General features: G+C 48.7%; 4 protein-coding genes across 5 annotated transcripts in view; 3 read left to right on the plus strand and 1 right to left on the minus strand.

Moving 5' to 3' along the window:
• Nucleotides 1–2,639: 2,639 nt before the first annotated feature.
• GDF9 (growth differentiation factor 9) lies at nt 2,640–6,895 on the plus strand. Of its 2 annotated transcripts, none has more exons than XM_063413131.1 (2): nt 2,640–3,148; nt 4,182–6,895. In XM_063413131.1, exons 1-2 carry the CDS (start codon nt 2,719–2,721, stop codon nt 5,111–5,113), a joined length of 1,362 nt encoding a protein of 453 aa, XP_063269201.1. In that variant the 5' UTR covers nt 2,640–2,718; the 3' UTR covers nt 5,114–6,895. The 2 variants fall into 2 exon arrangements, with proteins under 2 accessions (XP_063269201.1, XP_063269200.1); XM_063413130.1 differs by having other exon boundaries at nt 2,642–3,148; nt 4,179–6,895.
• Nucleotides 6,896–7,738: 843 nt separating this feature from the next.
• LOC134558863 (cytochrome b-c1 complex subunit 8) lies at nt 7,739–8,626 on the plus strand. The gene is made up of 2 exons (XM_063413140.1): nt 7,739–7,957; nt 8,411–8,626. The coding sequence occupies exons 1-2, from the start codon at nt 7,804–7,806 to the stop codon at nt 8,503–8,505; spliced, it is 249 nt and encodes an 82-aa protein (XP_063269210.1). The 5' UTR covers nt 7,739–7,803; the 3' UTR covers nt 8,506–8,626.
• Nucleotides 8,627–10,796: 2,170 nt separating this feature from the next.
• Nucleotides 10,797–16,425, plus strand: LEAP2 (liver enriched antimicrobial peptide 2). The gene is made up of 4 exons (XM_063413934.1): nt 10,797–11,237; nt 11,421–13,379; nt 13,788–13,927; nt 14,718–16,425. Exons 2-4 carry the CDS (start codon nt 13,323–13,325, stop codon nt 14,752–14,754), a joined length of 234 nt encoding a protein of 77 aa, XP_063270004.1. The 5' UTR covers nt 10,797–11,237; nt 11,421–13,322; the 3' UTR covers nt 14,755–16,425.
• A 1,267-nt stretch (nt 16,426–17,692) lies between these two features.
• AFF4 (ALF transcription elongation factor 4) overlaps nt 17,693–21,819 on the minus strand; it is a 44,193-nt gene continuing 40,066 nt past the window's right edge. The window contains exons 21-22 of the mRNA XM_063413932.1: nt 21,279–21,499; nt 17,693–20,761 (exon numbers count right to left, since the gene is read on the minus strand). Coding sequence (XP_063270002.1) covers nt 20,643–20,761; nt 21,279–21,499 — 340 coding nt within the window. The 3' untranslated portion in view covers nt 17,693–20,642. The remainder of the gene's footprint in view (nt 20,762–21,278; nt 21,500–21,819) is intronic.

Below are 21,819 nucleotides of genomic sequence, written 5' to 3' on the forward strand. Positions count from 1 at the left end.
GGGGAGAAACTGCTGGGAAGCTCCTGCCAGGCAGATGGAAAATCTGTCTGTGCTGCCTGGCCAGGCCAGGCTCCACCAGGGTCCCAGACAGCTCTGCTGAGAACACTTGGCAGCACAACTGATTAAATAAACAAACTGCACAGAGAACCAGAGCAGCCTGAGTCTCATGCTCAGTGCCTTTTGTGTCAGTGAGACACTGCAGGGGACACCACAGCAGCTCTTGTCTCCTCTGTGCTGCTTTTTAGCAGAAGCCTCTGTGCTGTGTCTCCCGTGGTGGCCCCAGGGAAAGGGGGCTGGCTCAGGGACAAGTGTGGGCTGGGGCTGCTTTTGGGGTGAATAATGCTAAAACCAGCCAGACCGACTGATCCCAAAGTTAAACATCCTGGGAGTGAGGTGAAAATGTGGCAGATGATGAGGTGCCAGTGCTGACACTGCTGAAGTGCCATGCTACTGACACCTTACCCAAAGCTGCTGAGCTGGCACAGCTGGCACAGACACATCTGACTGACAGCCCAGGGACACTTTTCAACAGAGGCTTTTCCAACACACCCCTCTTGGAGAGCATGTGGGGATTCCTCCCTGGAGGCAGGATTCCCCTCAAGGCCTCCTCAGGGCTGAGACAGAGATTTGCCCACAGTCGTTGGTCTGGATGAGTAACACCATTCTCTAGTTAATACTTCTTGCTATCTTTAGTATAGTTGCCTCAGTATAACTGCTTTAACATAAATGTTTCAATTTTGCTTCAAAAATAGTGCACTGTACGATATTAATAGTTCTGTCTATTGATACTAGGCAGCAAATAATTCTGTTTAAGGCTTTTTCAGTCTTATCATTAGCATGATAAATCATTCATTTCTATATAAATATCTCTAGTTTGCCATCCTGAATCCTGCAGGACAAAGTCACCCAAAGGTTCAGTCACCCTTTGCTGCTGTGCACGTGCTGTGGGGGAGAAGTGGGAGTGCCTGAATGTGGGTGACCATTAGTTCCCAGGACAGGGCTGTGCCCCAGCCGGGATGGATTTCCTGTGTTTACCTTCTGAGCACTCACTGGTTTCATTGTAAGGTACTGACCTTGCAGCCACGACTTTGTAACCAAATAAAATGATTCAGCAAATGCCAGAAGAGCTGAAATTCACCCCCAGGCTGGAGGCAGCCTGAAAACCAGCAATAATAATGGGAGTGTGCCTCACCAGACATGAGTGTCAGTGCTTTGGGGAGATACTAATGGGAAGGAAGAAGCATTTTTCCACCCAACAGGCCTCCAGTCTTAGTGTGGGATGGTGATTTGAGTAATTTTTATTGCCCTGCATAAAAGCAGTTTGGAAGTCTGTAAGCAGCCTACAGAGAGTGATTGTCCCTCTCCAAAAGCCCCCATAAAAATGAGTCAAACCCCTGTTTAAACTCAAAGGATGCCCTTGAGACCATTAGCTCTGCTTAGGAGCTGCAGCCCTGACCCATTAAGATAAAAATAAATCGAGCTTATTTTGGGAAGACGGAAGTGGGAACCAGCCCAATCAGCAGTGAGCCACTGCCAGCACTGAGCAGATGCTGTGGGAAGCTTGGGGTTGTTGCTTTTTGTTCCATGTACCTCCTATTGATAATTCAAAGTAAATTCTGTAATTCAAAGTAAATTTAGGAACCTTTTTGACTCACCACAATTGGCCCCTGCCTTGATACCAAGTGACATAGTTAGGCAAGAAAGGATTTCTGAAAATGCCTTGTATTTCCCAATTACAAAAACCTCCAGCCCCCTGCTCTGGAGTCTGCAGCACCAGACTTGCACCTTAATCACATCGAATAAGAATGTAAAATAAACAAGACACCAACAAAATGAGAAACAATTTCCCTACTCCTACCTTAAAGCCACAACTGAATCCCATGGCAGAGATCCTGCAAGAAGGACAAGAACAGCTATTTTATTTAGAAGCAGGAAAAAATTTCTGTAAAAGTACCTCATAGCTGGTGTACAGCAGGTGACCTCAAACCTCACCTCAAGCAGCAAACAGGGCTGGTAACACCAGCAGGCTCTCCATTTTTCATAATTTTTGATTCTTCAGGGCTTTCTTTGCTCTCCAGCTTGTAAAAAAGAGCTTGTCAGGCAGGAAAATACACCAGGGAAGCTGAAAGGGATAGTAATGAGCTTGGCAAACTCAGCTTTGCACTGCAGCACACCAAGGCAAGAAGGAGAACATCTGATATAACCCCTAAGCTACCTGTAAGATGCTCTCAAAGCAGCCTCAAACCTTCTTCCTTAACAAAACCCACAACCCAGTGAGCAGCTGGGGGCTGGATTGTTCATCTCAGAGCTGGTGAAAACTACTCCACCAGCACATGGAGAGAGCCCAAAGGCTAAGAGCAGTAATATTTAATATTATATATTCCTGCAAATAAACCAGGATTAATTAGACCAGGCAACACTAATGCCTCCCCAGCTCCCTTGCTCCCAGCCTGTAATTTCCCATGTGAAAAATGTTAATTCAGAATTAGTATCTCTTTATAATAAGCTTTCAGGGCCAAGGCTTAGCCCAACTGCAATGAACCTGTGGTTTCAGGGGCCAGCTGCAGATCTTTCTCTTTGCTCCCTAATCAGAAAGAAACCTCCCTCACATTCCACAGCTGCAACCTATATAAGGGATGGGGCTCGGGCCCTCTTGTTTTTCCTTGAATACTTGAGGGAAAGTAGTTTTGGTTTATTTCATCTGCAGCCCTCAAGAGCATGGAGAGCACTTGGCGGGTTTGCGTTTGCTTGTACTGCTGCCTGCCCTGGCTCTCTGCTGGCACCCAGGGCTCCCCCAGCCCCAGGGGCCGGGGGGGCTCCGAGGATGCCCCAGGGTTTTTGGCGGCTCCCGAGGACGCTGCCAGCGAGCTCAGCGCGGTGCTGCGGCTGCCCCAGGGCGGGGAGCCAGCCCAAGCCCTCCTGCCCCCCCTGCTGAAGGTGCTGCGCGACCGCGGCCCCCGCGGCTGGCACAGCGAGGCGCCGCGGCTGCGGCCGGACTCCAGGGCCCTCCGGTACATGAAGAGGCTGTACAGGATGTCCGCCACCAGGGAGGGCATCCCCCGGGCGCGGCGGGGCCGCCTCTACAACACGGTGCGGCTCTTCGCGCCGTGCTGGGAGTGCGAGCGCCGCCGCGGGGGCTCGGGCACAGGTAGGTGTGCGGCGCCTGGGCTGGGAGGGCCACACGGGGTTCCTGTGGGCGCTGTGCCGGCAGCACCAGATAAAAATACCGCCTGTCTGTAGAGCTGTGCTATTTTAGTCCTGGAGGCTCTTCTCCTAAACGGTGGGAGGTTTTCATAGCCTGCTTCTCTCTGAATGGCACTCGCACAGCCCTCACAGGCTGGGGAACACCGCACAAGTGGTGTGCACAAGACATGCCGGTGTTTCGGGCTGACTCATCTGCTCATGAGTCAGAAAAAGCCACAAGATCTGAGTGAAGTAAGAAAAGTGGAAAAAATGTTGAGGCATAACGGGCAGCACATTTCCTTCTACAGCCCCTCTTGGTTTTACTTTTTTCAAACCACCACAGCTCTGGTATGGCTTGTACCAGACTGCCAGAGGCTCCTCTCCTTGCCCAGCACATTTCCTAGAGAAGAATCATGACCAAACCCTGAAGGGAAAAGTAGAATTACTCACAAATCAGCTCAGAACTGGGATGGCTGGGCACCCTGTAACTTATGGTGCTTCTATGGCTCTCTTAAATGTGGGTTGATCACAACAACACCACCTAGAATCGCTGGTTGTTAATCTCCTGAGGTGACCTGAGTTCTCCTAACATGGATTTTTTTACTGGAAAGGCAGATAAACCAAGCATTGCACTGCTGCACAGGAAGAGCCCTTTGAGGTGGGGTTTGTGGTTTGTATCATCTGGAGTATTTAGTTCCTGTTTCCCCACATCAGCACTAAAGAGATAACAGCTGGCTTCCTCCTGTGCTGGTTCTTTTAAAGAAATGAATCCTAATAAGTGTTAAAATCAGGAGTTTTCTCTGGTTTGTTTTAATTTCTTAATTTTTAACTCATGTCCCTGACCAAAGTAGACATATCATGTAATAAATGTAAGGATGGGTATCTAAATTGTTTTCTTCTGCTGCTGAAAAATTTTTACTTATCTGCTACAACAGTATTTATATCTAGGAAAAATAAGACACACTAACACTACAGGAATCTGTTTCCTTTCCCAGGAGACGTTCACTCGGTGGATTTACTCTTCAACTTGGATCGTGTTACTGCTCTGGAGCACTTACTCAAGTCTGTCTTGCTCTATTCCTTTGACACATCTGTTCCCATTTCCTCTTCCATTACCTGCATATGCCATTTATCCCTTAAGGAACGTGATTTTTCCAGCCAAGTTTGTCCCAGCATTTCCCACTCTCTAGCCTTTAGCCTGCACTTTGACGTTAGGAAACGCAAATGGGTGGAGATGGATGTGACTTCTTTCCTCCAGCCTCTGATTGCTGCCAACAGGAGGAACGTGCACATGGCTCTGAACTTCACTTGTCAGACGGGTGACCCACAACGGAGCACGGAACTGGAAAACGCTGTTAACGTGACACTGGTTCCCCCTTCCCTTCTGCTGTATTTGAACGACACCAGCGAGCAAGCTTATCACCGGGGGAGCTCACTCGGGCACGGGAGGAAAAGCAGCAGCCCGCTCGCGGATCCTCCAAAGGGTGACAAAGGACAGGGCAACCCCCGGGGCAAAAGGGCTTCTCGGCGGCGGAGGAACGAGAACCCGAAAGCGGCCCCAGCCGCTTCACCTCACAGCCTGAGAGAATACCCGGAGCAGTTTGTGCTCCCCCAGCACGAGTGCGAGCTGCACAGCTTCCGCCTGAGCTTCAGCCAGCTGCGCTGGGACCGCTGGATCATCGCCCCGCACCGCTACAGCCCGCAGTTCTGCCGCGGGGACTGTCCCCGCGCCCTGGGCCAGCGCTACGGCTCCCCGGTGCACGCCATGGTGCAGACGCTCATCTACGAGCGCCTGGACCCGGCCGTGCCGCGGCCGTCGTGCGTGCCGGCCGCCTACAGCCCGCTCAGCGTGCTCACCGTGGAGCCCGACGGCTCCATCGCCTACAAGGAGTACGAGGACATGATCGCCACCGGCTGCACCTGCCGGTAGCGGGGCTGCGCTCTCAAACACAGCTTTTATTTCTGCATCCTCGAGAGATGCTGCTACAACCGACTGAGCGGCGCTGCTGCAGCTCCGGGAGCTGGGATTTAGCACGGAGTTGGCAGAAGGGGTTCACATCAGAGCACTGATTTTTGTACTCACTCAGCCTTTCTGGGATGTGCAATTAAATGTAAATAGTGTCTTTTTATGGGGAGAATTTTGCATTTAAAATTGGGGAAAGGATTTCAACTACTAAATGTCTATTTTTAAGCTGCTTTGTTACAGATTTAAAAAAAAAAAAGAGAAGAGAAATAAATGGCTGTCACATATACCTTGACATGCAGTGCCTGCTACTCTGCCTCTTCAGAAACCTTGTGTGTGGTAACTCCAGCAATTACTAGGAAGAGAAGAAAGTATTTATTGTTAGAATTATTTCTTCTGTTTTCCTCTTTCTCTCCCACATTCCAGCTCTTCCAAGCAGGATCACAAAACCCTTTCTCACAGTTCTATAAAGAATTACCAGGTTGTTTTTTGCTTTTCTGCTGTTGCACTCCTTGGGCTTTCACAGCTAAAAGAAGGGTAAGAATTTAAGGGCAGGGCTGGGTAATTTGTGAACACTTAATTCAAATTCAAGGCACTATTTTGGTAACAATTGGCATCAGGTAAGGCAGCTGTCTATGGGGTGAGGGCAGAGGATTGTCCACTGGAGCCACACTGCCACTTGCTTCTGAGGTAGGAAGGATTGTTTAAAGAGCTTAATCCCCAAAAATGGCTTGTAAAAGCCTTTAATGTGTTGATGTAAATGCTGTTCAATGGGTTTAATATTCTGAAATGTGGGGCCACCACTTTGTTTCCTTTCACAATGAAACTGTAGGTAACAAGTGCTTCAACTCTAGATGCTTTCACACACAAATTTTTACTGTAATTGATTTATTATGATTTATTTTCTCCTGCTGCACTTGGGGTTCATACACAAAACCTCTCAGCTTTAGTGGGGATTTTTCTTGTTTGTTAATTAAAGGCTGTGGAGCAGCACTATCTCGTAAAACTTGTTCAGAACATCCTTTAACATTGTCTTCCTAATGGATTAATAAATAAATGCTGTAACTTTCTGCACTAAGCCACCCAACCTTAGCTCCTGAGCAATTCCAGAGGCTGGGAATTGGGCCTGGCAGGGCAGGGACTGCTCCCGAGGAGCTGCTGTGAGGTTTGACAGTTCACTGATTGTGCTGAACCCGTGGATGTCAGGGTGTCCTGCAGGCACAAATCTGCCCGAAAAGTGAAGATCCTGCTCCAGGTTTCAGTCTCTGCCTGCTGAAATCCAAGTGGTTGACACCAAAAGCTAAAACAGAACCTTGGAGTCACATAAAACCCTCCTGGTCCCAGCACTGTGGGTGGTTGGGTGAGTTTGGGTTGTTTCACTCCTGCCCTTCAGACTCCGGGGATTTGCCTTTGCTCATGTGCCAGAGAAGAAAATAAATGGAATTGTTTCCTCAGCAAATCCTTCTAATTATGGTGAAATGTCTAATGTAGTCCAATAATCTTAATATATTCTAATATTTCATTAATGGGGATCATATTTAATACAGTCTAATATTTCTAATAGTAATATATTAAATATGTGTAATATATTGTAATAATTCCAATAATGTTGAACCTAATATATTCTAATAATAATTCCAACAATGTTGAAGGTGTTTAACATATTCTAACAAATCTAGTATATTGTAATATTAGTTTAAATAATGGCAAATATGTGTGTTATATCATAATGATACAAATAAAGTTGAAAATGTCTAATGCAGTCTAATGATTCTACTGTAATTCAAATCATGGTGAAAATGTCTAATATTCTAACCCTTCTCATCTATTCTAATAATAATTCCAATAATGTTAAATATGCCTAATAATGCTAATATCTTCTAAATTTCAATTATGTGGAAGATGATTGTACTATAATAATTCTAATAATTATCCATTAATGTGGAAGGTGACATATGTTATAATTCTAATATACTCAATTACAATGATAATAATGTTGAAGATCTCTAATATATTCTAATAATAATTTAAATAAGTTTGATGCCAAATATATTCTAGAATTCGAATAATATGGAATACGTCTAATATAGTATAACAATTATAATAGACTCTATTAATCACTCCAGTGATGTTGAAGATAATTACCATAGTCTAATACTTATTTCAGTTATGTGGTAGATGTCCCATACATTCTAATAATAATTCCAATATTGTTTACCATGCTTATTGCAGGGGGTGGGGTGTGGCGGGATCTTTAACCTTTAAAAGCCTTTTCCAGCGCAAACTATTCCTTAATTCCACGATTTTCTGCTCCAGACACTCCCGCTGTCCATCGGAACTCCACAATCGCCTCACAGAAGTGGTTTTATTGTCTCTATCATTTATTTTTGGCAGATTTTCCGCGCTGCGGCACCGCCCCCCGCTCCCCTCATGGCGCCCTGCCTCAGTGACCCCCCTTCCCCTCAGGGCAGGCCCGGGTTATGGCGCACATCTTTTATTACAAATCGCCCGCTAAAGCCGCGCTTTAGCCTAACTCTGATTTACCACACCCCCCTCGCCGCCTGTGCCGCAGAGCGCAGCCCCCGTGCCCCGGAAGGCGCTGCGGGCGGTTCCGGGGCGGGCGGCGGCCATAGCGCGGTGACCGAGGGGACGCGGCCATGGGGAAGCACTTCGGGAACCTGGCGCGGGTGCGCCATGTCATCACCTACAGCCTGTCGCCCTTCGAGCAGCGCGCCTTCCCCAACCTGCTGTCCCACGGCATCCCCAACGTGGGCCGCCGCTTCGCCTCGCAGGTCTTGAAGGTGGTGCCCCGTGAGTACAGGGGGGAGTCCCTCTTTTTTGTACCGCCTTTGTAGTGTAAATGTGGGGAGGGGGAGCATTGGGGGGGTTGTGGGATGTTGTTTTGTCGCTGGAGGTAGGTGCTGTGCGCGGTGCAGTGTCCCCTCACTGCGGTGTCCTCATATTGTGAATATCCCCTTCTCTCAGTGCCCCCATGTGAAATGCCCTTATTCCAGTATTCCCTCCCTGCAGTGTCCTTTTATCGGTGTTCCCCTCACTGCATCGTATGCCACTTTATTATGAGCACCCTCTTACTGCAGCGTCTCCTTACTGTGAAAGTCCCGTTATTGTGAGCATCCCTCACTGCATTATCCCCTTAGAGCAGTGTTCCCTTGTTCTACTGTCTCTTTATGGACAGTGTCCCTCTCTAGCGGTGTCCCCTCGTTCTGGTGTCCCCTGACCATGCCTGTCCTCTGTCCCTGCCAGCCCTGGCCATCGGGTACCTCATCTATTCCTGGGGGACAGAGGAGTTTGAGCGGCTCAAGAGGAAGAACCCGGCTGACTACGAGCACGACAAGTGACCACGAGCAGTGACCGCGAGGCTCCGGAGCACCCTGGGGACCTGCTGTGCTCGTTCCCATGGCTGGAGGGGATTAACAGCGAGATAAGCCTCGGCTAATAAACTGTAACTTTGCCCCGTGACTCTGTGTGAAATCCGTGTCTTGAGCTGTTTGAGGTGAGGAGCATCAAATCCCTTGTCTGGTTCTCTCTGTACAGGCAGATAGTTCATGTGAACTTCAGGCTGAAGTTCCATGTGCTCGGATGTTTTTATCTTAGAGCACTTCCAGCCTTCGTAATTCCTGTTTCTTTGAAATATTCCTCAATACAAAGTGCAGCAAGGGCTGGTTTGAAATTGTTCCCATTATTTTTCCCATCCCTGGCCGCTGCTTTTCTTCCAGCCTTGAGATCTGTGAAAAACAAACACTCCTTGGTTTGGTATTGATTAAAGCTGGACGGGCTGGCTGGTGGCTTGGGATTTGGGATGGACCCTGGCCCCTGGCCAGAGGCACGCTCCTCACGGGAGCCCCGGGCAGAAGATGAAGGGGAACAGGTACAGGCTGCACCAGGAGAGGTTTCATCTGTGTGTAACATAAGAATTTTTTCCAGTGAGGACAATCAGTCCCTGGAACAGCCTGGGTGTTTCAGGAGGTGACTGGACGTGGTGCCAGGTAACTTTCTCTGGGCTCCCTTCCCACAGACGCCTGCACCAGCTGAGCTGCCAAGGTCCCTTCCAACCTGGGCTGTTCTCTGATCCTGTGATTCTAATTACCTAGTTACACTAATGCTAATTGGGTGTTTAACTACACTCTGATATCTAATCAGTGGTAAGAGGCTGCATTAGAACCTCCTTGAAAACTGCCAGGAGAAGCAAGGCTATTTAATGCCCGAAGATGATTAAAAAATCAGCTGCTGGTAATAAATACGTGACAAATTCACCCTGTGTCTCTGAGTATAGAAACACCTTCACTGCTGGAAGCTCAGAACATCTGGCTCGTTCCTTTATCCTATTTTCTTTCCTCCCAGTGTGCTACTGCCTGCCTCCAGCTCCCACCCCATGTGGAGTACACGCTGGTGTTCGTGCTGTGCTATTCCTGTAGCTGTCCTGGGAGTTTATCTTATCTGCAGGGCAGGAGTGACGTTTCCCTGTGTGTTTCCCTGTGTGCTCAGGGCTGGGCTGTCAGGAAGGTGATGCTCAGGCTCTCACTTTGGGAAGCTGGGGTGGTGAAATTTTTATGGCTTAGTGGTGGAGTATTTTGGGGCTCATTCAGAGCACATGAGACTGAGCTCAGCCTCTTTTGTTTCCTCCAAGCACAGCCTGAGTTTGGCATAAGTAGCAATAAAATCAGTCAGCCAGTGCTCCAAAATTGTGCCAAAAATATTCTCTGCTTACCTGCATTTTGGGTCAATGGTATTTTCTAATAATAATAAGTAGGGAGAAAATACTATTTTCTAATAATTAAGCAAGCAGGGAGCAACAAACTGGCTGCTGTGGCTGTAAGCTGACAGAGATGCACAGAAAGAGATTTATCCCAGAACAGACCTCAAAGCCCATCCAGTGCCACCCCTGCCATGGCAGGGACACCTTCCACTGTCCCAGGCTGCTCCAGCCCTGTCCTTGGGCACTGCCAGGGACCCAGGGGCAGCCACAGCTGCTCTGGGAAATGTGGGCCAGGGCCACCCAGGGAACAATTCCTGCCCACTAGCCCATCTAACCCTGTCCTTTGGCAGGTTGAAGTCGTTCCCTTGTCTGTCCCTATGTCCCTGTAGGAGTGGCTCTCCCTGAGCTGTTTCATTCAGAATGTGGTGTCCTGCTCGCGGTGCCTCAGAACCACCGAGCTGGGCGGGCTCTGGCAGCCCCTGCGAAGCTCTGCCTTGGCAGCTCAGTCCCTGTGTTGCTGTCCCAGCAGCGCTGCTGGAGGGCAGCAGCTGCCCTGGACTCTCCGAGGTCTCTGCCCCTGCTCAACCATGCAAAAACCCCGGTTTTCTCTCCAACCAGGTGACTCCGGGTGGAATCTGCTCCGGGTTTTTGCTCTAACCAGGCAACTCCGGTCTGGGATCTGGCCAGAATCCGGTCTGGGTTTTTGCTCCAACTGGGCGACTCCAGTCCGGGTTCCAGCCATAATCCGGTCCGGGTTTTAGCTCCAACCAGGCAACTCCGATCCGGTCTCCGGCCGTACTCCGGTCCGGGTCCTCGCTCCCGCCGGCCGTACCCCTCTGGCCGGGCCGTGCCCGCCCCGGGCCGCACCAACGCAAACAGGGGGGGGGCAGCGGCCCCGCGGGCACGCGCCGGGCCGGGGTCAGCGCCGGGCCGGGGCCAGCACCGAGGGACGGGGCCAGCACGGAGGGACGGGGCCAGCACGGAGGGACGGGGCCAGCACGGAGGGACGGGGTCAGCACCGAGGGACGGGGTCAGCACCGAGGGACGGGGCCAGCACGGAGGGACGGGGCCAGCACGGAGGGACGGGGCCAGCACGGAGGGACGGGGTCAGCACGGAGGGACGGGGTCAGCACCGAGGGACAGGGCCAGCACCGAGGGAGCTGCTCCCACAGCAGCCTGGTGCTGCCCTGTGTGGGTATCCCCTGCCCCGCCATGCCCACCATGGCCCAGCCACCCTGTGACCGTGCCCAGCCATCCCCACCCTGCCCTGCCCAGCCCCGCCTGGGATGCGGACCCCGTTCCCAGCTGGAACGGCTCCTGCCAGAGCTGTGGCAGTGCGAGTTCGACCCGTGGGCATTTCAGAATATGAACAAGGTGCTTCAAAAGTTTCCACTCATTTATGTCTGTTCTCCTTTGGGCAATTATTAGAAGTGGCAGCAGAGCCACGATTTGTGTTTCTTTCCTCACATCTGTGCTGTGAGTCCGACTGGCCTGTGGGAATTACGGCATGGAAAGTATAACTCTGTTATTCTCTTTTTGTGCCGGTTTCTTGCACAGAGCAGTTTGCTGCCTGACAGGGACAGTCTGATGCTATCAGTGCCCCAGAGGGACAGACAGCAATTCTGATATATCATCACAAACTACTGCCTTCCCCAGCCAAAAAAGCTGAGACGGTGACTTACAGAGGGCTTTGCTGCTCTCCCAAATCCTGGGCTTCGTGGAAGAAGGGCTCCTGCTGCTGCCTTGTCCTCCTTTTGTTCTACACTAGTGCCTGGTGGAAACAGCAGGAATTAGATGCATGAAAAGGAAGGACTCCATAGGAAAAACAACTGAGCAATTCCCAGCCAAATATAAAATAAACTTTTTAAGTTCAGTTACTTGTCTGCCATGATTTGCTGTCCCATTTCCTTCCCTTCTTAAGATCCAAGAAGGTAAAATAATGCAAATTTTGCTTCCTCCTTACAGAGAAGCAAAACAAATAGGGCAGAGGAAGGTGAGTAAGAACCATCCTAGGATGGGAATGATTGAATAGTGGTTGTAGACTCTGCTGGGAAGGTTTTTCTTTTAATCCCAGTGAAATTTGGGCTAAGGGGTAATCATCTGACATCACAGCATTATCTTAATCTAAGTCACTTGCCCTCCACGCTGGCACTTGTGCCTTCATATTAAGCAATCAAAGAAATAGAGCCTGTGACATCCAGACCTGTATTTACAATTTAGCTAAAACACAGTTCATGATACACTTACTACTTTATAAAGTATTTACTTGAATTAAAAGAGTGTGTTCCAAAACCTGCACACAGCGAGACAAGCTGAAATTCTCTGTGTCACTGCAATCTCAGATGTCCTGGCAGATGTGAGGCCCATGGGACAGATGTGGGGAGCAGCCAGAGCCACGGCGTGGTTTGGGCTGGAAAAGCCCTTCAAGCTCGTGCAGTTCCCCCACCTTCACCAGCCCAGGCTGCCCCAAGCCCCGTCCAACGAGAGCCACCAGATCCCACAGGTGAGACACCAGCACTGGGACCAGCACGAGAGTGTGAGCAGAGGGGAGAGCACAGACACCACCTCTGCTCACACTCTTATCTCACACCCTTCTCTGCTGCTGCCTCCTCACTGCACAATGGAAAAACTGGAGCTCCCTCTCAGTGCCAGAGAGCCCCTCCAGCCCGTGGGAGTGCTGGCACTTTGGGATGGTGAGTGACACTGCTGGGGGCAGAGATGGCTCATCCAGGGAAACCACGGTCTGCACATGGAGCTCCTCAGCTCCAGACAAGCCCTGAGCAGCCTCTTCTTTTATCTACCTGGAGATGATTATCTCTGACACCTTTGGATTCCTGGGGGAAGAGTTCTGTGAGTTATCACACATTTCACATTCCCAAACCCAGCTGGAGAGTGTTACACCTGCTTTTTGAGCACTCTGTGCCTGGAAATAAAGGTTAAGCAACTTCCTTATGGTTCTTTCATGTACCAAGAGTGAGAAACAAATCAAAAGCACAATTCTCTGCTCCAAATCAGCTTGGCAAGATAACCCTCACCCCTGGCTGGCTAACTCAGAGCTACAGAAGTTAGGTTTTTGATCTTGACCATAATAATTTGGGGCACCCCCCCACCTTTTGCTTAAAAATAGACCACGGAGTTCTGGTAACATCTTAGGTGGGCTTTAAAAAAAGGAACAGTTGGCACAAGGGGTCAGCACAGCTGACCAGACAAAGTACAGGTGGAAGGGGAGTAAATCATTAGCTCGAGACAAGGCCTTGAACCAGATCACTGCAGCAGATGTAGACTTAGCAATTCTCTCTTGTTCCCAAGCGAACTTTGTTCCTGTAATAACTGGCAGCTGATACAATGATAAGAGAATGAAGTCTATAAAAATGTAGCTGAAAGCCTGGGAAGTCCTGACTGGAGCTCTCTGTGCCTCCTCTGCCCACGCTGCTCCAAGGGACAGCGCCCGCCGGGAAGATGCACTGGTGGAAGGTGATGGCAGCCCTTCTGCTCTGCTCGCTGCTGCTCAGCCAGGTAAACCCAGACAATGCTGGAATAAACTCTAAAGGGCTCATGCACAGGCAGCACACAAAAGCTGTTATAATTTGGATGGACAACGGGCAGGAGTTCAGAGGTGACAGCAGGGCTTCTTAGAGGATCTAGCATCACAAAAATGCAGCGTTACTGCCTAGAGAATGCTGGGCTGCTCTGAGCCATAGCTCAGCCCGTGATTCTGCCGTCACTCCCAGGAAGATTAAAACCATCATTAATTTTGGTAGATATTTCTTTGGGGCTGGGCTGCAAGCAGTGCTTTACCCAGAGGGAGCTGCGGTCTGAAAAGCAGCAGGACTGCAAGAGCTTCACTTAAACTGAAGGGAGTTGACCCCAGCAGCAGAAGCAGGACGTGCCACGCGTGCTGAGGGTGACGGTGCTGTGTTTCAGAGCCACGGCGTGTCCCTGTCCCCGCGGCCGCCCCGCAGCCCCCGGCAGCGCCGCATGACGCCCTTCTGGAGAGGGGTGTCCCTGAGACCCATCGGAGCCTCCTGCAGGGACAACAGCGAGTGCCTCACGCTGCTCTGCAGGTACTGAACTCCCCGGGCTCACCCAGACAGGAGGGAACGAGAAACCAGGAACGGGGATGGGGAAACAGCCTGGGGCTCTCGAGTGAGCAGAGCAAACAGAGCAGAGTCCAGGGCTCCTGAGCCTTTCACTGCAACCCCAAATAACCTGGCTGGGAAAAGACAACAGAGGGCTCCAGACAGCTCCCAGGCCTTCCCATTGACCCTTCCTTTTAAAGCATGTGCTAACGAAAAGGGAAAAAGCCTGCATTAATATCTTACCCTAAATTAATCACTTTAAGCTCAGAGTTTAAAAAGTAACTACATTATCAAAAGCTATTCAGTTCTCATTAGGCATGAGCAAATTGTCCAACTACAACATAAATTGATCAGTTAAAATTATTAATGACAGAAAGGTGATTTTGTACCTGTTGTACACCAGCACTTGGAGACAGGATAGAAAACAATAATATTCTACTGTATGTAAATAGCACTAATTGATAAGTATATCCTATTATTAATGAATATAGTATATCCTACTATTAATGAATATTATTACAAATAAGCTTATTTTATATTATAAATTATTATAATAAGTAAATAGGACAGGGTGGTTGGGCTGCTATGCTATGTTTGGAATTCTGATGGAAAGCAAAGACCCAAAAATGAATCAAGAGTGAATATTTGAGGGGAATTCAGTGTGACTGAAGCCAGCACTGCTGGCCCAGGGGCACAAAGATGTACCTGGAACCCCTGGCTGAGGCTGGCAGGGGCAGCCCCAGCTCCCAGTGCTCATGGTGGGTTTTTTCCCCAGGAAAAATCGCTGCCTCCTCTCCACGGCCTCGGCGTGAGCTGGCACCAAGCACAGCCTGCACTGTTACTGCTGACCATGCTCCACACACTTGGGATGTATTTATTGACTGCTCAGGAGCTGCAAGGGCCTCGGGCAATCAGGGTATTTAATATTTCTGTCACATGTGCTGATAAAAGGACTTCAAAGAGCTCGAGAGCATCTCCTCCCACAGCCATGCCTCAGGAGGCCTCTGGCCAAGCTCAATAAAAGGGCTCTGCATCTCCTCCTCATTTGGTTGTTTTGTAATGTTTTCTATTATTTATTTGAAGGTGTGAATTAAAATATATATTCAGCAAAGCAGCTTGGTTTTCCTTGTATCTCGAGCAAAGAGCTGGGGCTCAGCTCCAGCCAGACTTTGGACATTTCTCCTTCCCCTGGCAAGAGCACGAAGTGGATCAGGGCCCATCTCCTCCCAGTCTAGCTCTTATCAGCCCTCAGATAAAGGCCTGTTGGAGAGAGGCAGCCAAACTGATAACACTGATAGCAATTCCAATATCCCAAATATATCCAGTGATAAGTGGAATGGCAACTATTTGCTTTTAATTACTTCTAATCAAATTTACTTAAATACGTGTCCTAGACTGACTTTTGCCACTGTCTCTGTCTCAAAATCCTCTTTTGATGGGTTGGATGTCGACTTGGAGGCTGAAAGACAAAAAAAGAAAAATCAGCAAGTCTGGACACACACACTGCATGCTACTTTTCTTTTGTTTCAGTAGGATAGAGGAAAGAAAATTCTGCCTAAAAATGCACTCCCAGGGAGGAGAAGGGCCCACAAAACAAATACAAGCACAGGGGGTTGGAAGTTTAATACAGAAAATCTATTTGATATTTATTAAACTTAGTTTCTCCAGTTACAGTTTTGCATTGTACAAAGCATTTTAATGACACAGTAGTTAAAAAGATCTTTACAAATTGAAATGTGATACCCTTTTCTCCAAATATTTTAATTGCCATAAATTTGTTTAAAAATACACATTAAACGCATGTTTCAGACACTAAACTTTCTATAATCTCAATACCACAAAATACATAGAATATACTATACAGATGTGGAAAAATCTAGTTAGTATATAATACTTTGCTCACCATTAACAGCTTTATTACGTGAAATGCACATACTGACTTAGAAATCCTAATTTTGAGCCCCAAAGTACCCTTTGAAATTTCAAATGTATTGCAACAAATAAAATCACAGTTTGTTTCTTTTTTCTCCGGTTTTGGTTGAAGACAGATGTCCAAATCTTTTGATAGAAAACAAAATGTAACACATGGACTTGTCATGTACAAAGCATAAAACAGAGACATCCCATTAGTTACTAATAGTACCTTTCTGTAGGATTAATCAGGGCTTCATTTATAAGTGACAGGTTAAAAGTTACCTCCCCTCCCCAGCCCTCCCCCAAAAGAAAAACCCCTTCTTCACCAAATAATAATTTCAAATAAGATAAAGGATTTTTAATAAATATATAAGCACTTTATCCTCCATATACAAAATTTTTTTAAAACAATTTAAAAGGGGGACCAGATACAAATGTCAGGAACTGTGCTTGGAAAGTCATGCCTGGTCCTCGGAGTAGAGTTTGGGATGTGGAATGCCAGGGCAGCACCAGGAGCCGTGTCCCGGGACAGGGACAGGAGGCAGGAACGGGCACACTGCCACGGGAATTCAATTCCCAGCTGGAATCAGAGCAGGGCAGCACGGCCAACCCACGAGCCCGGCTCCCCCTGAGCTGCCACAGCAGCCGGGCTGCTGCCAGGGGCTGCAGAGGCTGGGGCACAGCCCGGCCGGGAGCGGCTCCGGGGCAGCGCTGCCCTTCCCTCCCCAGGGGCTCCCCAGCCCAGCCCCGGAGCCCCGGGACTGCACCAACCCTGCCCGGAGCCCCGGGACACGGCAGGACTGCACTGACCCTGCCCGGAGCCCCGGGACACGGCAGGACTGCACTGACCCTGCCCGGAGCCCCGGGACACGGCAGGACAGCACCGGCCCTGCCCGGAGCCCCGGGACTGCACTGACCCTGCCCGGAGCCCCGGGACACGGCAGGACTGCACTGACCCTGCCCGGAGCCCCGGGACACGGCAGGACTGCACCGACCCTGCCCGGAGCCCCGGGACACGGCAGGACTGCACCGACCCTGCCTGCCTGGGACAGCCCCCCTGGAACACCTCTGCACCTGCCTGGCTGCAGAGCCAGGCTCTGCCTCCTCCCTGTCCTTCAGGATGCCCAGCACTGCCCTCACCGCTGGAACAGGGGTTTTCCAGAACACCGACACATCAGAGGGAGAAGCCTCAACCCTGACCCAAGGATTTGTCACAAAGGTAAGAATTTGGAAGTTGTTTACTCCCCAATGGGTAATTCAAACTTGACTTGCTCAGGCCCTTGTGGATCTGCCTCAATGGAAACACTGCAGTGACAGCAAAGATCTTTTCAGAAAATGACATTAAATACAGCAAAGGTAGTTTCTCTCTCTTTCCAGCAGTTTGCCTTTTGGCAAACTCCATAATTCTCTGCCTACGGCTTTATTTTACTTGCCCCAGGCAAGTGCTACATCATTCCCATAAATTCTGACTCTCTGTGTGTTGGGGCCATTCATAAATACATTTCAGGGCATTTTTTGTTACCACAGCAATCAAGCCTCAGCAATCTAAAGGAATATACATTGCACTCCTGGATAATATGCAATATTTATCACCAATAAGATGGTGACTCAGCACTCAATAAATAATATATCAATATAGTCAGTTGCACCATAATCTAAAAACAAGTATAACATATACTTTGGACAGACTGAGTCATATATATATACATATATATTAAAAGACACATACAATACAAATTGCATACTGCCATCGAAGCCAAGGAGAGCCGTCCGTCTGCTCTGCTTTATGGCTGAGATTCAAATCAAAACAAAACTCTTGGGCTGGTTTACCCTGAAGATTTGTTTGGAATTATAAATGGTTTGCACCTTTATCACCTGGAACCTGCAAGTCTGAGAGCAAAGTCAAACAGCACAGATAGCTGAGCAAGCCTAGTCTGATTGAGCCATTCTTGAGATTCACCAACTGGGGCCATGATCAGCAAGAGAATTAAAATTACAGTTTTGATATGTACTGATACCTATTCCCTGTCCAGGGAATCATTTGGGAAGCCATGACTGGGGAGTCCCTCCTTGGTCACTCCGTGACCTGCACTTCCCCTGTGGTGCTGGCAGCTGCCAAGGACAGGGACAGAGCCCTCCTGCGTTGGCACAGGATGGAAGCCTAGGACATATTTGCTTTATTTTTTTGGCTATAAAACCTGATCAAGCACAGAACTTTCCTCTTGGAAACAAGGGTCAATCCTAAATCAAGATATGCTTTTGGAATTGATTGGTTTGAACAGATCTGTTTGCACCAGCCCCAGCTGCACAAGGCATTTCCCATCCATCCCCACGCCCCCGCACGGACACAACGCCCGGGACAGCACTCCAGGGGCTCTGGAGCCCCCCCTGCAGCTGGGACACTTCCAGCCAGCTCAGGTCCACGTTTTGACATGATGCAAGAAAAGCCTTCTGCTTGTTTGAAGCCAATTTCTGAGATCCACTGCTCTAGGGATAAGCGATGCGTTTTCAAGAGGCCGATTCCGCGTGACACCAAAAGGTATTTGTGGGACTCTAGTTAAGGAAAAGAAAATTCCCCGAGGTGACACCATTCCTGCTGACAGCAATGGTGCCTGTGCACAAAGGAGCAAGCCAAGAACAGCCACGCTGGCTAGTGCAGCACTACACACAAACCCACCCACGAATACAACTTCTACCAAGGGATTTCTCAGCGTCAGAGGTGTGCGAGGCACTTCAGAGGAGGAAAGGAAACACAGCTGACAGTGTCCCATGCCCACGGCGGGGAGCCTGAGGGTCCAGAGCTCTGTCTCCAACAGCAAAGACTAACAGAAAGGTGACCTTGCACAGTGATTCCATAAAAGGGATGCTCCCACAGACCTGAGGAGTCAGGGCGAGCCCCAGGTCTGCTCCCCGTTTATCAACCCGGACGTAGCAAAGCTTTTCTGGAAGTACAAAACACGCTGGGACGCAAAGGAAGCTCTACGAAGATGCAGCTACCTTGAAGTAGGTTACTAATTTGCAAAACTTCTAAACTCTTAAAGCCCATAGGACATACTGCAGTACTAAGGAGCGTAGAATTCTATTCCTTCTCTCGAGGTTGCCGTGATTTTGGCACTTAACTACACCTACACAAAAAATTTAGTGCAATAATTTTCCTGAACATGCACGTTCATAATCTGGTACAGAATAAAGGGTTCGATGGGAGAGAAAACAAAGCAGCATTCCACAATCTCACTCCAAAGGATTCAGAGTCGGACTCTGGGGAAGGAGACCACCACGATGAGTCAGTTTGTGTGACAGACACCGGGACTTTGAAAAAGGAAATGGAATTTTACCCAAGTACTGCAGAAGACCACTGCATACAGTATACCTGGTCCTGCTGTAGAACATCTTGTAAACAGTTCATAAAATCTTCATCTAAAAGTAAGGCATAAGGCACACCAGACATGTTGGGGGCACTAAGCAATACTGAAAGCAGTAGCATTTGAAACCTTTAACTCAGACAAGCACCTCACGTGGAAAGGTACTTTGGTTTGCACTCGGAGGGGCCACTGCAGCTCCAGCAGCCCCTGGGGAGTGGAAATTACGTGACATGAACGGGACCTTCATCAGCACGGGGTAAAGCCAAGACATCCATCCTGCACAGCACAGAGCTTCCTGCAGGGCAGCTCTGCTCCCACCCCACACGGCTGCACTGCCAGCCTGTAGTGTCCATCACCAGCACACCCCAAAGGACAACACGGACCTGGAGTTCTGCTAAAGATTCCTGGTTTCTCACTCAATGGAAAAGATGCAAATGACGGTTCTGGCAGGAACTGAACTACCCCTGGGTTTGGAACCACAAAGTCCCCCAATTTCCTAACTGTCAAAAAGTGACAAGCACGGAAACAAAAGGTATTTGAAATGAAGAGATGCAAAAAAGCACGAGATTGTCCTTTTCCAAAGCCTTTCCTGTTTGCATCGCACCCACTGGACTGAAGGTCATTCCTACACCGTTGCCCGGACGTTACATTAAATGCAAGTTACTGTAATGTTTTGTGATTGTTATAGTGTTAATCCATGGCTTGAAGCTGCCTTGGAAACAATCCAAGGCAGATCCAGCTAAATATTTTTTCCATATAAATTTCTTTATAATTCATTTAAATGAAGCATCTCAATACGTAGAAGAATATCTGGAACTTTTCTATTTAGTACAAATTCTGCAATAATAAATCTGTAGTTGTCATTTATTAGTCGACTCATAGGCATTAGGCATGAGAAGTATGGTGTCCCTACTTGTTAGAACCTATCAACCCTAGTTCCTTTTACAGGCTCTACCACCACAAGACATTACAGAGTAACAAAGCTCACAAAGTACTTAAATAAAGTGTCTAGGTTTAAATTCTAAGTACTCAAAAGGGGAAATTTAGGGAAGAAGAAATAGCTAAAACCAGCCCCCCAAACGGGGCTTTTCAGAATTAAAATTAAAAAAATTAAAATAAATAGGATTTAAACTGACAATTCATGTATTGTGACCGGAATCCCAATGATCTATCCATGACAGATCAGCAAAACTACCATTTTTATGTAGCAAATTTTCCAATATTTAAATAACTTAAACCGGGAACACTGGAGAAGTCCACGAACCAGCTGACTTGGGGTTAAACACAAAACACAGATGAGGATGGGAGACACGGGAAAGCATTCCTTGCTCTTAGTGTCAACTAAGCAATGTGTTATGGCAGTCTTCCTTATTGACATGACACAGTGTTGTGGAGAGGAGGCAGCTGGGGATGGACAGGGCGCCTCACTTGGCGTCCAGGCGCAGCCAGTGCAGGCCCTGCCGCGTGTAGCGCACCAGCTCCGTCATGATGCTCGTGTTAAACACCAGCGGCCCCATCACCTTGTCCAGTTCAGCAAAGAACTCTGCAACAGCACAAACACACGTTAAAGGAGGGCACAGCCAGCCCCAGCCCCAGCAGGGATCTGGGATGGACAGAAGGGGATGAGGGGAGCTGGGGGAATGGGGCAGACAAGGAGAAAGGTCCTTCCTAATTTATTTCTTTACTCTTCTGCACAAGACTTCTTGGAAACAACTAAACCATTGCCAGGCTTCTTGGCTCTCCTCTAAAACTTACATTTCACTGGTTGGAAATTATTAAACTACTGCCAAACTTCCTTAGGAAGTCTGCACTAAAGAACTTCATAAAGGGAAATGCACCAAGATCCTCTTCCTACACTGAACATTTTACAGGAAACACAACAACGATTTTTATGTCACAACTCCAACACCACCTTGACAACCACAACACCCACCTGGGGTACCCCTGCAACCCCAAGGTGTCACTTTCCCCCTGATTTTGCAGGGGAACCATCAACAGAATCAAAGCCTGGGGGTGTTCCAGCCCGCTCCGGAGGTCTCAGTCCCCTGAGCAGCCCTTACCTTTCTGTTCTCTCGAGAGCTGTTCTGCTTGTTCCCAGATTTCAGTGGCATAGAGGAAGTTGGAGGTGACCTGGACGTAGCTGGCAGCCATCTGGTGGATGCGCTGCGGGATCGTCACCGAGGACCCGCTCCCTGAAGGGTTGGCTGCCCCGGAAGAGTAATTTCCTGAATTCCCTGGAGACAGCTTTGGAGAGACTGGAGATGGCATCCCCACAGGTTTGCTGCTCACCAGAGAGGAGGATGGCATTGGAAAGGCAGAAATGACAGCTTTAGACACATCGTGCTCTGAGATGTCCCCCAAGATCCCTCTGCCCACACTCAGGGTGTGGGATGGGAAAACACTCCCACTTTACACACCAAAAATCAGGATTTGCCCTACAACAGACAAAAATCTCGAGCTGGGAACTGCTGAGGATCACCCAACAATTACTTATAGCTTACAAAACCTAATCACCAAACCTCAGCATCTCTAAATTCAATAAAATCTTAAATTCATTGTATAAATGAACCTTAAAGAGTAAGAACAAAAAAAATACAGCTA

This window comes from Prinia subflava, chromosome 16 (genome assembly GCF_021018805.1).
Source record: "Prinia subflava isolate CZ2003 ecotype Zambia chromosome 16, Cam_Psub_1.2, whole genome shotgun sequence".
Lineage (NCBI taxonomy): Eukaryota > Metazoa > Chordata > Aves > Passeriformes > Cisticolidae > Prinia > Prinia subflava.

Bases quoted from the DNA above. Each gene is read 5' to 3' on its own strand.
- GDF9 (XM_063413130.1), top strand. From the start codon at position 2,719: ATGGAGAGCACTTGGCGGGTTTGCGTTTGCTTGTACTGCTGCCTGCCC. The intron at 3,149-4,178 runs GTAGGTGTGCGG...TTCCTTTCCCAG, and splicing joins CCGCGGGGGCTCGGGCACAG to GAGACGTTCACTCGGTGGAT.
- LOC134558863 (XM_063413140.1), top strand. From the start codon at position 7,804: ATGGGGAAGCACTTCGGGAACCTGGCGCGGGTGCGCCATGTCATCACC. The intron at 7,958-8,410 runs GTGAGTACAGGG...TGTCCCTGCCAG, and splicing joins GGTCTTGAAGGTGGTGCCCC to CCCTGGCCATCGGGTACCTC.
- LEAP2 (XM_063413934.1), top strand. From the start codon at position 13,323: ATGCACTGGTGGAAGGTGATGGCAGCCCTTCTGCTCTGCTCGCTGCTG. The intron at 13,380-13,787 runs GTAAACCCAGAC...GCTGTGTTTCAG, and splicing joins GCTCGCTGCTGCTCAGCCAG to AGCCACGGCGTGTCCCTGTC. The intron at 13,928-14,717 runs GTACTGAACTCC...TTTTTTCCCCAG, and splicing joins TGCCTCACGCTGCTCTGCAG to GAAAAATCGCTGCCTCCTCT.